The sequence below is a fragment of the Callospermophilus lateralis genome, chromosome 3 (assembly GCF_048772815.1).
Source record: "Callospermophilus lateralis isolate mCalLat2 chromosome 3, mCalLat2.hap1, whole genome shotgun sequence".
Taxonomy (NCBI): domain Eukaryota; kingdom Metazoa; phylum Chordata; class Mammalia; order Rodentia; family Sciuridae; genus Callospermophilus; species Callospermophilus lateralis.
This window is the reverse complement of record NC_135307.1, coordinates 81,918,343-81,932,476: the sequence shown is the minus strand read 5'-3', so window position 1 is coordinate 81,932,476 and position 14,134 is coordinate 81,918,343. Positions and strand designations below refer to the sequence as shown.

General features: G+C 43.5%; 1 protein-coding gene across 1 annotated transcript in view; it reads left to right on the top strand.

Annotated features, from left to right (window-relative positions):
• The window catches only part of Scg5 (secretogranin V), a 53,977-nt gene that overhangs the window by 1,463 nt on the left and 38,380 nt on the right, over nt 1-14,134 (top strand). Inside the window, exon 2 of the mRNA XM_076848469.2 lies at nt 10-242. Within this exon, the coding sequence (XP_076704584.2) occupies nt 17-242 (226 nt within the window). The 5' untranslated portion in view covers nt 10-16. The remainder of the gene's footprint in view (nt 1-9; nt 243-14,134) is intronic.

Sequence of the window (14,134 nt, the reverse complement as noted above, 5' to 3'; positions counted from 1 at the left end):
TTTCTGCAGGTTAAAAATGGTCTCCAGGATGGTTTCTACCATTCTATCTGGCCTGCTGTTTTGGTTGGCGTTTGATTGGACTCCAGCATTTGCTTATAGCCCACGGACCCCTGACAGGGTCTCAGAAACAGATATCCAAAGGCTGCTCCATGGTGTGATGGAGCAATTGGGCATTGCCCGACCACGGGTGGAGTACCCAGCTCATCAGGCCATGAACCTTGTGGGCCCACAGAGCATTGAAGGTATTTACTGTTTTCTGATGGTATATGACTATTTGCAATTTAAATAAGTAGCATCGTTTTGGGACTTTACTTTCTGTTTTCCTTTTCTTCTTCCTATTCTGCACATTTTACACATTCATGCATATATATATATATATATATATATATATATATATATATATACACACACACACACACACACACATACACACCCACATGAGAATATAAATACTATGCCAGTAGAGACCTTTTATATCTAATTCACAGCTGTAGCCCTAGCTCCTAGCACCAAGTCTGCTACATAGTAGTTGTTTAGTTAATATTTAATGGATGAATAAAGGGGCGCACTTCAGTGGTATTCCTAAAGAAAGGTTAGGTTCCAGGCTTCGTGTTTTACCTTCCTGTTGAATTTAGGGAGATTGTGTCCCCCAAAACCTTCCTCTTTGAGTCAATGCCAGACAGTATTTGTAAAAGGTTCTCAAACAGCACCTATATGATCTGATTTGGTTTTAAGATGACTCCAGTATACCCAAGAGGAGCCAAGAAGTACTCACATTAAGAATTTAAAAAGATTTTTAGCCAGGCACAGTGGCACATTGCCAGTAATCCCAGCAGCTCTGGAGGCTGAGGCTGGAAGATTTCGAGTTCAAGGCCAGCCTCAGCAACTTACTGAGACCCTAAGCAACTCAGCAAGACCCTATCTCTAAATAAAAATATAAAAAAGGGCTGGGGGGTGTAGCTCAGTGCCCTTGGGTTCAATCCCTGCTATCAAAACAAAACAAAACAAAAATTAAAAATATAACAATTTTATTGAATAATAAATTAAGAATAATTAAATTGTTTCAGAGTAGCAAGACCATTTCCCTCCTAAATATTTGTAAGTTTCTGGCAATATGGTTGTAAAACTTACTAGAAAGGTTTGTGTTTCATTTGTGTGTGGTTTAATGATTTATTTATAAAGAGATTCTTACCCATAGGAGTGGATCCTGAAGAAAAAGTCTCCTTGAGTTTTCTTAAAACACAAACCCAGCAAACACTATACCCAATGAATTGAATATATTTAATCTTTTCTGAGTCTGTGATGTCCAAACAATGCTGTCTGCCCCAGGGTTCTGTCAATACTGTGAATGCCCCTGATTTTAAGCCACTAAGTAAAAAAGAACTCTGTGAGATTGTTGTGCATTTAGATTGGCATTTGGTTTCAGAAGTGCATTAACACAAATAATTTGAATCCATATGCTTGCAAACCTAGCATGGGGATTGAATCAGGACAGGGCTGCTGGCCCTCCCCTTTGGGGAAAATCTGAATCTTTGTCAGCACCAGTCACCTGTTGCTTCCAACACACCTTTCATTTCAGACCAGCCCTCTGAGAGTAAATATCTGCCCCTCTAGCACAGGAAGCACCTGGTTAGTCACCCAGCTGTTGTCATGGAGAAGGCCCTCAAAGTTTCCATTAACACCAGAGGCCTGATCAGCTGTGCTGGAGAAGAAGCAGCCACCCCCACAACCCTCACCCTCCCTCCCGGGCACAGAGCCTGAGTTCATCCAGAGCCTCATTTTATCCACCTGTTTAGCACCGGCTCTCTTCTAGGCACTATGTGGGAGCCTGGAGCAGCTATGCCCAGACAAGAGTTTGGGTGAGCAGAGGGAGGACATAGAAAATGTTACTATGATGTATCTTTGCAAAAAGTTTTAGCAGATGTACAAACCCACTGCTGTGCAAGCAAAGAGTAGGAGTACTGCTCAGGGGTAGGAGTACTGATCAGGGGAGGGTGGAGGTAGTCACAAGGGGACGTTTCTTTGAAGAAGCAACATTTGTCCTGGGGTTTGAACTTCTTAGGAAACTGCATGGAGAGGGCATGGAGATATAAACATGTGATTGGGACAATTCAGAATTAAGACTGTTTCCATTATCACTCTTATTCCCTTGGGGTAATGCGCTGTCACAGCAATCTCAGGTCTCCCGACTGGTAAGGGGCAAACATGGACCTGCGTTTCAGTTCTCTATTGCTGTGTAACACGTTCCCACAAGGTGGGCAGCTTAACACTATACCCTTATTATCTCACTGTTCCCACTGGTCAGGAGTCGGCATGGGTCAGTGTCATCCTCTGCTCAGACTCTCTCCAGGTTTAAATTAGGTGTTGACCAGAGACACAATCCCGGCAGGAGCTAATCTTCTTCTCTAAGTTCATTAAGGTATTGGCAGAATTCACTTCCTTTCATTGTAGGACTGAGGTTCCCTTTTCCTTACCAGCTCTGGGTGATGACCCCTTCCAGATCTTAGAAGTCCCTCTCAGGCCATAAGCTACACTCCCTCTCACAATATGGCGGCTACCTCTTCAAAGGCAGCACATCCTTCCAATCTGATAATGGCAATGTTATATAATCATGGGGGTGTCTATCCTATCTTTTTTTTTTTTTTTTTTTGTACTGGGGATTGAACCAGGTGCCCTTAACCACTGAGTCACATCTGCAGCCCCATTTTATTTTTAATTTGGGACAGAGTCTCATTAGGTTGTTGAGGCTGGCCTTGAACTTGTGATCCTCCTGCCTCAGCCTCCTGAGTCACTAGGATTACAGGCGTGTGCCATAGCCTCTGGCTTATCATTTTGGACATAAGACAAGGGAGTGCTGTCCTATTATATCTAGAGTTTCCTCCAGACTCAAAGGCAGAGAATTATGCAGGGAACAGTGGGTAGGAATCTTAAGGATTACCTTAGAATTCTGTCCATTACATCTTGGATGAAAAGTAGCAGAAAGAAAATAGTCCAGAGACACTGAGGAGAAAAGAAATGAAATAGGAAGCCTGGGTTTTTCCCAGTCCTGGACCATGGCATTTCATTTGTTGGGTGGTTTAATCTGTTGGTTTGATGGTCTAATCCATGCGAGTGTAGCCGTGCTGTGCTTCCCCTCATCTGTTGATGTGCACTGCCTCTGCCCAGAGACTCACTTATGCTAATTCCTTCTAACAGCGATGTGGACTGTCTTCCACACCCTTTCCTCTCATCTCTCCTGGTCCATTGTAGTTCACCACTCATTTACCCAATCAACAAATAATTGAGTGCCAGGCACTATTTGAGATATTAAGGAAACAAACATGAATCTCAAAGCAGCAGGACAGGGAAATAACCTTGGTCTTTAAATATACAAATAAGGTGTAGAATATGGGAAGTGGCTTTAAGTATTGTAAAATATAAGGCAGAGGAAGGAGATGGCGGGAACAGCACAGGGGTTGGGGACTCCTCGCTGAGAAAGTTAGCAGAAACCTGACAGAGTTGTGAGTGGGTTGTGTGCTGTGTGGAGGGAGGATGGCATCTCAGGTACAGAGAACAGCCAGAGCAGAAGCCCCAAGTTGGGAACAAGGAGGCTGGTGTAGCAAAACTCCAAAGACTCAAGGAGAGGAGAAAGAGAGGATATTGGGGTGATGGCAGGAAGGGGAGGTGGGAGGTTGGAAGTGTGGAGACAGAGTGCATAAGGCTTTATAGTCCTGTGAAGACGTTGGCTTTTCCTTTGAGTATATATCAGAAGCCATTGCCGGCTTTGGCCAGAGTGCTGTGGCCTGCCTATCTTTTAAAAGGACCACCTGTTGAAGATATGCTGGTAAGGAGCGATGATGAATAGAATTGGGGAGATTAGTTAGGAGGCTATTGTAGTGATCCGGGGGAGAGACACACTAGCATGATAGCTGTGATAGTTTGCATCTGGATTGTCCCCCAAAGGATCCTGTGTTGAAGGCTTGGTCCCCCAGCTGGTGATGCTATTGGGAGGTGGTGGAACCTTTTGCCTGTACCTTTAGGACACGGGGCCTAATTAGAGGAGGTAGGTCAACGGGGGCTGTCTCTGAAGGGGATATTTTGTTCCCAGCCTCAGGTGTGTGCTCTCTCTGTTTCTGGCTGTCATGAGGTAAGCAGCTTTGCTCTGTCATATCTTTCTGCCGTAAAGTCTTGCTGGACCACAGGCCCAGAAACAATGGAGCCAGCTGCCCATGGACTAAGACCTCTGAAATCATGAGCCAAAATAAATTTTTAACCCTTTAAAGGAGTACCTTTTTCTCAGGTATTTTGTTACAGCAGCTGAAAGCTGACTAACATAATAGCTATAGACATGCCGATATGTGGTCAGATTATGAATATATTTTAAAGTTAGTGCCAAGAGGATTTGCTGGTGAGTTGGAGGTAGAGGCTGAAAGAAAAAGAAGAGTCAAGGGCGACACCACCTAAGGACCTGAGGACCTAGAAGAAGAACAAGTTTTCAAGGGAAGATCATTTTTGCCCATATTAATTTTGAGATGACTCTAGACTATTTATGTCAAGCTCAGCAACCTCCATTCTAAATTCACCCACACTCTGTCTCTATCCTCCTCAACCTCCTAGAAGTATTCATCACACCTTCTTAAAATCTTCTTAAAATTTTCCTTCTTAGTTTTGGTGCCAAGATATCAACATGTGCCCAGATGGCACACTTTGGCTTTGAGCTTTCCCCTTTCCCCTTACAGTCAGCCCTCTTTACCCGTGGGTTCTGCACCTGTGGATTAAAACACAGATTGGAAGTATTCAGAAAAGAAATTGTGCCTGTACTAAATATATATAGACCTTTTCCTTGTCATTATTCCATAAACAGTGCAATATGACAACTATTTATGTGTAATTTACAATGTGTTAGATTTTGTAAGTAATCAAGAGGTGATTTGAAGTCTGCAGGAGGATGTGTGTAGGTTTTATGCCATTGTATATAAGGCACTTGACATCTGCAGATTTTATTATCATGTTGCGGGCGGGGGGGGGGTCCTAGAACCAATCCTCCACTCATACGAGGGGACCACAGTAGTCATGTCTATTTCATTTGCAGGTTTCTCCCACTTTTCTAATTCAGTCTTTAAATGTTCAGTCCTCCAGGGCTCAGGGCTGGGTCCACTGGCTTACTCTCAGCTCTCTAGATCTCATTCATTCTCTTGACTATAAATCTGTTTCTTTTCTGATGAGCCAACCTTTGTATTTTTAGCCCAAGCTTCTTTCTTACAGGATTAGATGAAATGCTAAATTACTGTGTCTTGATCTTTATTTCTCTATCCACCACCTTCCCCAATTTGTTTATATCAATATTTTTTTAACAAATGGTGCCACTATATAGCCATATATGTAAGCTAAAAACCTAGAGTAATCCTTGATGTTCTCCTTCACATGTCACACCCAAATTATAAGCAATTTACTTCATTCTGCTGATAAGATACACCTGTAATATGCCTATGCTCTTCTCTCTAGCTTTATTCTGGACACCTTGTCCCAAGATACCATTATGTCTGGCATGGATTTCAGAAATTGCCTTCTAACTGGTCTTCCCCCTTCTACTCTTGATTTCTCTCCTCTGGTTCTCCAAGGAAATGAAGAGTTTAAATGAGATCCATGTCATCCCCATGATTGTGGTTCTGTCAGTGGATTCCCACTGTGCCCCAATAACCCTTCATGCCATGAATTGCAAGTGCCTGCATCTGCCGCACACCCTTACCTGTACTCTGCTCCTCTCACCCTGGCCCATGGCACAAGTTGTTCCTCCCACTCTGTATATTGTGTCCTCCTGTGCACATCTCTATGTCACCTCCTGAGAGAGGCCTGCCTGACTGCTCTATCTGCATAGGCCTCCACTCTACCACGGTGGCCTTTTGTTTTTTAAAGCCCTATAGCCTTTTGAAAAAAATCATTTATAATTAATGTTTGTTTTCTTATTGTCTCTCTTCCCGCTGAATTTGTAAGGTCCACCAGGCTGTGACTCTTTTGTTCACTGCTTTTTGCTCAGGCACAGATTAGGCACTTTGTAACTATGGAGGAATGAGTAAATGAAAGTAAAGAAAAAGAAGTTGATCTGGCTATAGTACATATGTAACTTCTATTTGATACCTAGATCTGTCAAGACATTTTCTCATTTCTATTCTGTTTTTTAAAAATCTAATAGAAGTTCTTGTCAGGAGTTCAGCAACAGTGTGTGTCTGCCTGGAATTGACTGTGACTGTGGACTTTGGCCACCGCAGTACCCTTTGTACAGGCACCTGTGGAGAAACAGGATTTTTTGCAGTTCTGGAATTAAACCAGCAGAGGGCCTACTAGGCCAGAAGTATATTCTCTGGGGAATCCTGAAACCTGGTTGTTAGCCTGCAGGTAGTTAATGGGGCTAGCTGATCAGTGGGGCAGAAACCTCAGCCAAAAGTAGGCAGAGAGGATTGGGGCTATTTTTAATTTCTTCATGGACCTTTAGCAACAGCTGGGTAAGAACATCGTTTAAATGTATAAATTCTTGTCCCAAGACAAAAGCACAAAATGAAGACCATTGAACAGTGACCCACTTGATGTTATATAAAGAAAAGAGCATGCTCTCTGATGGCAAGGACAAGTGACTTTGAGTTGTGGCCCTACTGTTTACTAGCTGAGTGTGGTCTTGCGGCTTCTCTGAGACTTATGTTTTCCCATGTATAAAATGAGGCTTCCAGACCTCTCTCTCACAAGCAGGCAGTGGGAGCTGCTAGTAACTGATTACAGGCTTGCCTCCTCTCTGTGGATTAGCAACAGCATGTTTTAAATCTTTAATGGCCTGCCCCAATCTTATTTTTTTTTCTCAAAATATTTTTAGTTGTAGATAGACATAACACCTCTACTCCATTTGTTTATTTATATGTGGTGCTGAGGATTGAACCCAGGGCCTCACATGTGCAAGGCAAGTGCACCACCACTGAGCCACAACCCCAGTACCCCAATCTTATTTTTGATGGCTCATCTGTTAGCAGTACAGTTTAGATGTGCTCCAGTGCACCTGGTACTTCAGCAGTGCCCATCTTCCCTAAGCTCAAGGTTGCTCCATGGTCCCCACAACATAGTAAAGAGCTACAGTTGTTATTCTATCCCAAGAAACAGGTAAAGCTATCATCTCTCCAAGTGACTGATCAGAGAGTTGTTTTCTAGAGGTAGGGGCTCTTGGGAGTCCAAACTGACTTTGACAGCTGACACTGATATTGGACTTGGATGAATCAAATCGGGAAAAGGTGCTTTAGTTTTCAAAATATCAACAGCCTCAGATTAAAAAAAAAATTGATCTTCATTTTCTCCATATTCTAGGATACCAGATATCTAGTTTTTTGTTTGTTTGTTTTGGTACTGGGGATTGAACCCAGGGCTGCTTAACCAGTGAGCCACATCCCCAGCCCTTTGTAAGTATTTTATTTGAAGTCAGGGTCTCACTGATTTGCTTAGTGCCTCACTAAGTTGTTGAAGCTCGCTTTAAACTTGCCTCAGTCTCCCAAGCAGCTGGAATTATAGGTGTGCACCACCGTGCCCGGCAGATAACTAGCATTTTGATAACATCAGATATTGAACCACTAAGATACAAATTCATGAATATTAGCATCTGATGGTTTCAAATAATGTTAAACCTCTATTACCAAACATAAAGATACCCAGATTCTTTTCTTATAACACTAACTTGGGGACCCTTAATTATTTAATATTTCTAAATAAGGAGAACTGAGATTATTTTCTTAATAAATATTAAGTGGAGAGAGTCTACTTGAAGAGGTGGATAAGTACTGAGGCATGCTTTGTCCTTGGTAAAGGCGCTGCAGTACCTATACTCTGTCACAGGGTGGCAACAGTTGCTTCCTATTCAAAGGAAGGGCAGGGAGAAGTGAACTGCAGAGGGCTGGGGTTGTGGCTCAATGGCAGAGCGCTTGCCTTGAACGTGTGAGGCACTGAGTTTGAGCCTCAGCACCACATAAAAATAAGTAAACCAAAAAAGGTATTGTGTCCATGTACAACTAATGTATGTATAAAAATATTATATGTATTATACATGATTTAAAAAAAAAAATTCACAGGAGCCTCACTTCCTTTCTGCCTAGTGTGTCTGTCTGTCTCCGCAGTTGGAGGAAGGACTGGGGCTGACTCTAGACCCAGATATCTTGACTAAAATCTGTTCCTAGGTTATCCCCATCCTGGGGAACCAATGAGAACATCAGGTTTGCAGGATGTCTTTGGGTAGTCAGGGACCTCCAGTTTGACCCATGTCCTTTGGGGTTACCTGAAACCCATGCTGAACTTAAATCCTAGGTGATTTTCATTTTTCGTGTTGAGCAATTACATGGCTAAAAATAAGAAATTCCAAAGTTGTTTTTGTTAAATGGTGGGAGCAGAATAGGGGAGATGAAAATGATGAGTAATTTTTATGTGTGTTTAAAGTGCTTCAAGGTATCCAGGTACTTAGATGTGTATATCACAGGAGTGAAGGGAGAGATGTTTAGAGTCATCCCATGTTGGTGGCTGATGCTGTAGGTTGCCCTAGGTGAGTGTCAAGAACAGAGAACCTAAGAAGAAGGCCCAGAGAGCTCAAAACCTAATAGCCAAGTAGGCAAAGAGGAATCAACAAAGGAAGCTGAAGGAGATGGCCCAAGAAGAAAAACAACTAGAAAGATGAAGTTTACAGAAGACCGGGAAAGAGGGTCCCAAGAAGAGGCAGTGGTCACCGTTGTCAAAATCAGCAGCAAGGTCATGTGCAACAAGACCACTGGGTGTGAAGTATTCTTTATGTGTGGCAACACAGAAGCTGCTTGGGGCTTTGGACAGAACCAGTTCTGTGGAATCATGGGCCGAAATCACAGTGCAGTGGGTTTGAAGCGATGATGGGAAAAACGGAAGGTGATACAATGTAAAGATGTGTTTTCCAGAATGTCAGGTCATGGTGAAAGGATTGGGGGACAGGTGGTTTAAAGCTGAGGAAGGTCTTTATTAAAGCCATTGTTTGAGATTCTGAGAGATTCGAACTTGTTTGAGTGCTAATTGCCAAGACCCACCGGACAGGCAGAGTTGAAGATGTGGGATGAAGAGCAGGCCTCTGAGGGGGTGGGAGGGGATGACACTGGAGCAAAGTGGCATCCTGGACCTCTGGTCTTTCATCCATTGGGGAAAAAGGGGAAGAGGCAAAGGTATGGTGGGACCTAGAGGAATTTGTACGTACTGGCCTCAGGAGTTTGCAGATACACCATACTATCTCCAGCTACCTGCTCAGTTAAAATAAGAGTACAAAAATAAAATGTGATAAGTCTCCTAAATCTCATTTTCTTGCAAGCTGAACATTTGCAGGGTAGGCTGGCTGAAGACCCTGGGAAGAGCTGATCATCTTGAGTCCAAAGGGTCTGGAAGTAGAATTCCTTGCACTTCAGTAAACCTTAGTCTTCTCTTAAGACCTCTAACTGATTGGTTGAGGTCACTGGCATGATTGTGGATAATCTGCTTTTCTCAAAATCTTGATGTAAATATTAATCATCTATGAAAATAGATTCACTGAAACATCTCAGGGACTGGGATCCCACAATCCCTTCCAGGAGCACAACCCCAAACATCTCAGCTTCGTTGAGAACTGGGCACTAGAACTTGGACAGGAAGACATAAAATCAAATAATGCAGTTGCCATCAAGCTGCTATTTTTGAAGAAAAAATTATTATAATCCACCTGGAGACAGAGCTGTCCTTTTGGTGACCCCTCAGAGATTTTGTATCTCCAGTTGTCTTTGTGCATAGTGTCATACTTGCCCTTCACTTCCCCGGTCACTTCCTAGAGACATGCAAGAAAGGCAAGTAAATATTTCTTGCCATAGGTAACCAATGTGGACAAAGATGCTCAGAGAAGTGTCTTACCTTGGACACTGCTTGTCTTGGTCTTTTGGGATATCATAACAAAAATGCCATAGCCTGGGTGGCTTAAACAGCAAAGATTTATTGCTGGAGGCTAGAGAGTCCAAGATCAAAGTGCTGGTAGATTTTGTGTCTGGCAAGGTCTACTTCCTGGTTTGTAGATGGCAGCCTTCTCACAATGTCCTCACACAGCAAACGTGGCGGAGAGCTCCGTGGTCCTTTGTCATTACCATCACATTGGGAATTAGGCTTTGACGTATAAATTTTGGAGAAGACATGAGCATTCAGTGCAGAGCACAGCTCCTATTTGTCTTTGGGTCCAGAGTCTCAGCCACACCCGGGCATTCCTGTCCTCTGTCCAGAAGGCCATGCTACTTCATTGCCTACTAGAGCATAGATACAGAGGCAGACAGGGCTGAATTTAGACTAAACTGTGAAGTGGGTTTATTTTTAAGGATGTTCTTCACTCCTGAGCTCATTATGCACAGTTCTTTGTGTTTGTTGATTAGAGACTGTGAATCAGCGTCTAGAAGGAATTGCTTGCCTTCCTCCCTAGATGGTAAGACCTGTAAGAACAGACACCATGGAGACACACCTGCTTGTATCTGCAGAGCCTACACAGGGCCAGGCAGAAAATAGATGCTCACTGAGTATATTTTGAAATAACCTTGTTATGTCTGCTCCTTTGAAACAATGTTGACCTCTGAGATGTCAGCAAATAAGACTAGTACTCTTCCAGGCAAGATGATCCAGTCCTCACAAGCTGTAAGTACATGTGGGACATTTTAACAGCAATAAACCCACATTCAATGGCTTTTCTCACACTCATTCACTTTGTACCTCTATCTTTGCAAAGTACCATAAGTATCTGGTGAGTGTAGAAGATCCCTCATGCTGGATCCTGGGGGTAGTGGATTGGTCGTGCTTCATTGCCACCAATTCAAGTATAATGAAATGGATTAGAAAGGGGCCAATCCATTTCCCCATTTCTTCCCCCTTTCCCCTTGATCTTGGCTACCACCATGTTCTCTAGCTGTCACCGTCTCCCAGGACAGCTGGTGGATGCCACTGAGCTGTTGTAGCCTCAGGGTCTTTAGTGTGGTGGCACTGGGAGGATAGAGGGAGATTTCTTCTGTGTGTCCTGTGGTCTAAGTGCTTGTGTTTCCTTAAATCCATATGTTGATACCATTCCCCAATACAGTGATATTAAGGGGTGGGGACTTTGGGACATGATTAAGTCATGAGGACTCCACCCTCATGAGTAGATTAGAACTCTTATTAAAGAGGTCCAAGGGGACTTGTTCACCCCTTTCCATCATGTGAAAACACATAGAAAGGATTATCTATGAGGAATAAGCCCTCTCCATACAATCTGCTGGCACTTGATCTTGGACTTCCCAGATCCTCTAGAATTATGAGTGATAATTTTCTGTTGTTTATAAGTCACTGAGTGTATTAGTCCATTCTGTATTACTATAACAGAATATCTGAGGCAGGATAACTTTATAAGGAAAAGAGGTTTAGTTAGCTCACAGTTTTGGTGATTTATGCTGGCGTTAGCTCTGCTCTGGTAAAGACCTTTTTAGCTTTGTGTGGGCAGCACATGTTTGAAGAGGAGATCACATCACCAGACAGGAAATCAGAGACTGGGATCCCCCTTCCAGGAATACAACTTCAGTTGACCTAAGGACTTCCTACTAGGCCCTACCTCTTGAAGGTCCCACCTTCCAACACTGTCACTCTGAGGACCAAGCTCCCAATATACCAATCTTTAGAGCACAAACAACATCCAAAACTTATCGCCCAGTTTAGGGTATTTTGTTATAGTAGTCCACGTAAACCAAGGCAGTGTATCTCATGTTCCTAAATCCTAGTTAGGTTTTGGAGAAACACGGTTTTACTTTTTCCCAACCCCTCTTTCCCTTCCCACTTTCCATAGGGTTCACCTGGGAGGTTGGACATGGAGATACAACAAAGCATTGGGCATCCTAGGACTAAAAGTCCCTTCCTTCCCGTTGACTGCTAAGGCATCGCGTATCCATGCCTTCAGGGTTGGCGGCCTGAGATCCTCTTTCCTTTAGTATGAGCCATCCCCAGGAGGTTTCTCAGTTCCTCATGGCAAATTAGCTTCTGGCAGTGTCCTCCCAGGCATATCTGTCCAAAGCCCAGAACCTCAGACCCTGCATCACGTCACCTGAGACATGGCATCTCCAAAAAGAGTGAGCCAACAAGAAGCATGCTGAGTCACCAGGGAAGCTGCAGTGAACGATTTTCCACAGGTAATAGACAAAGTAGATCATGCACATGGAGGAAATGGGATAGTGGTAACTCAATTTTACATAATATTCTATGGTTTGCAAAAATACTTTCCTGTGTTTAGTCTTATTGGATATAACCCTTATAAAGATTTAAAGTTGCCCACAATTGCTTGAGCTTTACAAGTTAGTTGGTAAGCCAGCCGTGTTAGGTTGGAATGCACCTCTCCAACCAGCTGTCTCCTATTCCCACAGACTTGTGTAACCCTTGATATTTAGCTGAGAAGCTGTAATGATGCTGGGAGTCGTGGTAAACCACATGTGAATTTGGGTGAATGGTATTTCAGGGACACGAAGCTTCAGGAAGTGAATGTTCTGACAAATTACCCTCTTGGAACAAATTGGCGCAAATACCTTGGGCACCACAGTTCATAAAGAACCTCATTGAAGCAGTCTGGAAGGGTTTAGCAGACCACAGCTTGGCATAGCAGTTAAAACCGAGTGTGCACTTTTGGCCATGGTGTGCCATGTGATTTTCATAGAGGCAGGGGCATGTGGCATGGGGGTGGGGGAGGAGGGAGGCTGTTTCACAGAGCCAGCAGGAGAACCGGAGGCACGGGGCTTCTAGTCCTGGCTCAGACCAGCTGTACAGCACAGAGCCTCCGCTCCTATGACGTTCAGTTTCCCAATCCAATAATGGAGATAAGTTGTTCAGGTTGTTGCACAGGGCTGATGGAGCAGCCAAATTAAATAACATACATTATGAGGGCATTTTGGAAAACATTAACTGTTAAACACACAAAGCATCACCCTCATCCACCATGTTTATTTCCACTTGTAAATGCTTCAGGGTTGAAAGATAGTCATGCCTTTCCATCTTAGGTTTTCTGCTCTCTGTGTCCTTCTAAGCATGGCTGCACAGTAAACTTTGGAGGAATCAGCATCCCCTTGGCCTTGTGAAGCACTTTGCTCCCTCTTGGGGTTAACCCTAGGAGTTAGGGTGTGGGACTGGAGAGAAAGTGGGAGCTTCCCCAGGACTCGTGGAAACAGCAACCTTTCCTTACTTACACTTGCTCTCTTCCATTTCTTGCTTTAATGTCAAGAAGACAGTTTAACCATACACCAAGCCAATAATGAAGCATATTCTTGTGGACATAAGAGTGGCAGTTAAGGAAGGTGTGCAGATGTGTTACACGCTTGCTCCTGGGTGTGAGAGCAGATCGTCCACGGGTGGGCATCTCTGCCAGCTTAAACTTCCCTGAACCTAACATCTTATCAAAACATAATCTAATACATTTCCTCTTTCAGTCACTTGGCAAGTAATTATCCAGTGCCTATTATGTGCCAGAAACTGTCTCCTTCATGTGGCTCAAAACCAATAAACGCAGATCCGATTTAGTTACACAAGACTTTTGTAAAGTAAGTAAAAATCAGGCATTGTCTTTGTTAAGGTTTAGATACAAAGTGTCCCCCAAAAGCTCACGTGTGACACAATGCTAGAAGGTTCAGAGGTGAAATGATTAGATTATGAGAGGTGTAAGCTCATCGTTGGTTTAATCAACTGATAAGGATTAACTATGTGGTAACTGTAGGCAGGAGAGTGTGGTTGGAAGAGGTGGGTCACTTGGGCTGTGCCTTTGGGGTGCGTATTGAGCCTTTTTCTGCTTCCTGTTGCCTGTCCTGAGCTGCTTTCCTTTACCACGCAATGTTCTGCCTCAGCTCAAGCCCAGAGCTCTGGAGTTGGCTGACCATGGTCTGAGACGCTGAAACCCTCAGAGAAATAAACTTTTCTTCCTCTAGTTGTTGACTGAAACAAACTTCTTTTAACCTTTTAGTGAAGGTTTTACTCTGACCAGAGGAATCAAGCTGTTTTATAGAAAATCAGGACTGGAGCAGAATTAAGCTGGTTTTCTCTTTACTTTCCATTCCCTGGCCACGTTTTCCATGGTACTTCAGTTTAGAGGCAGCCAGAAGTAGAAGAATGA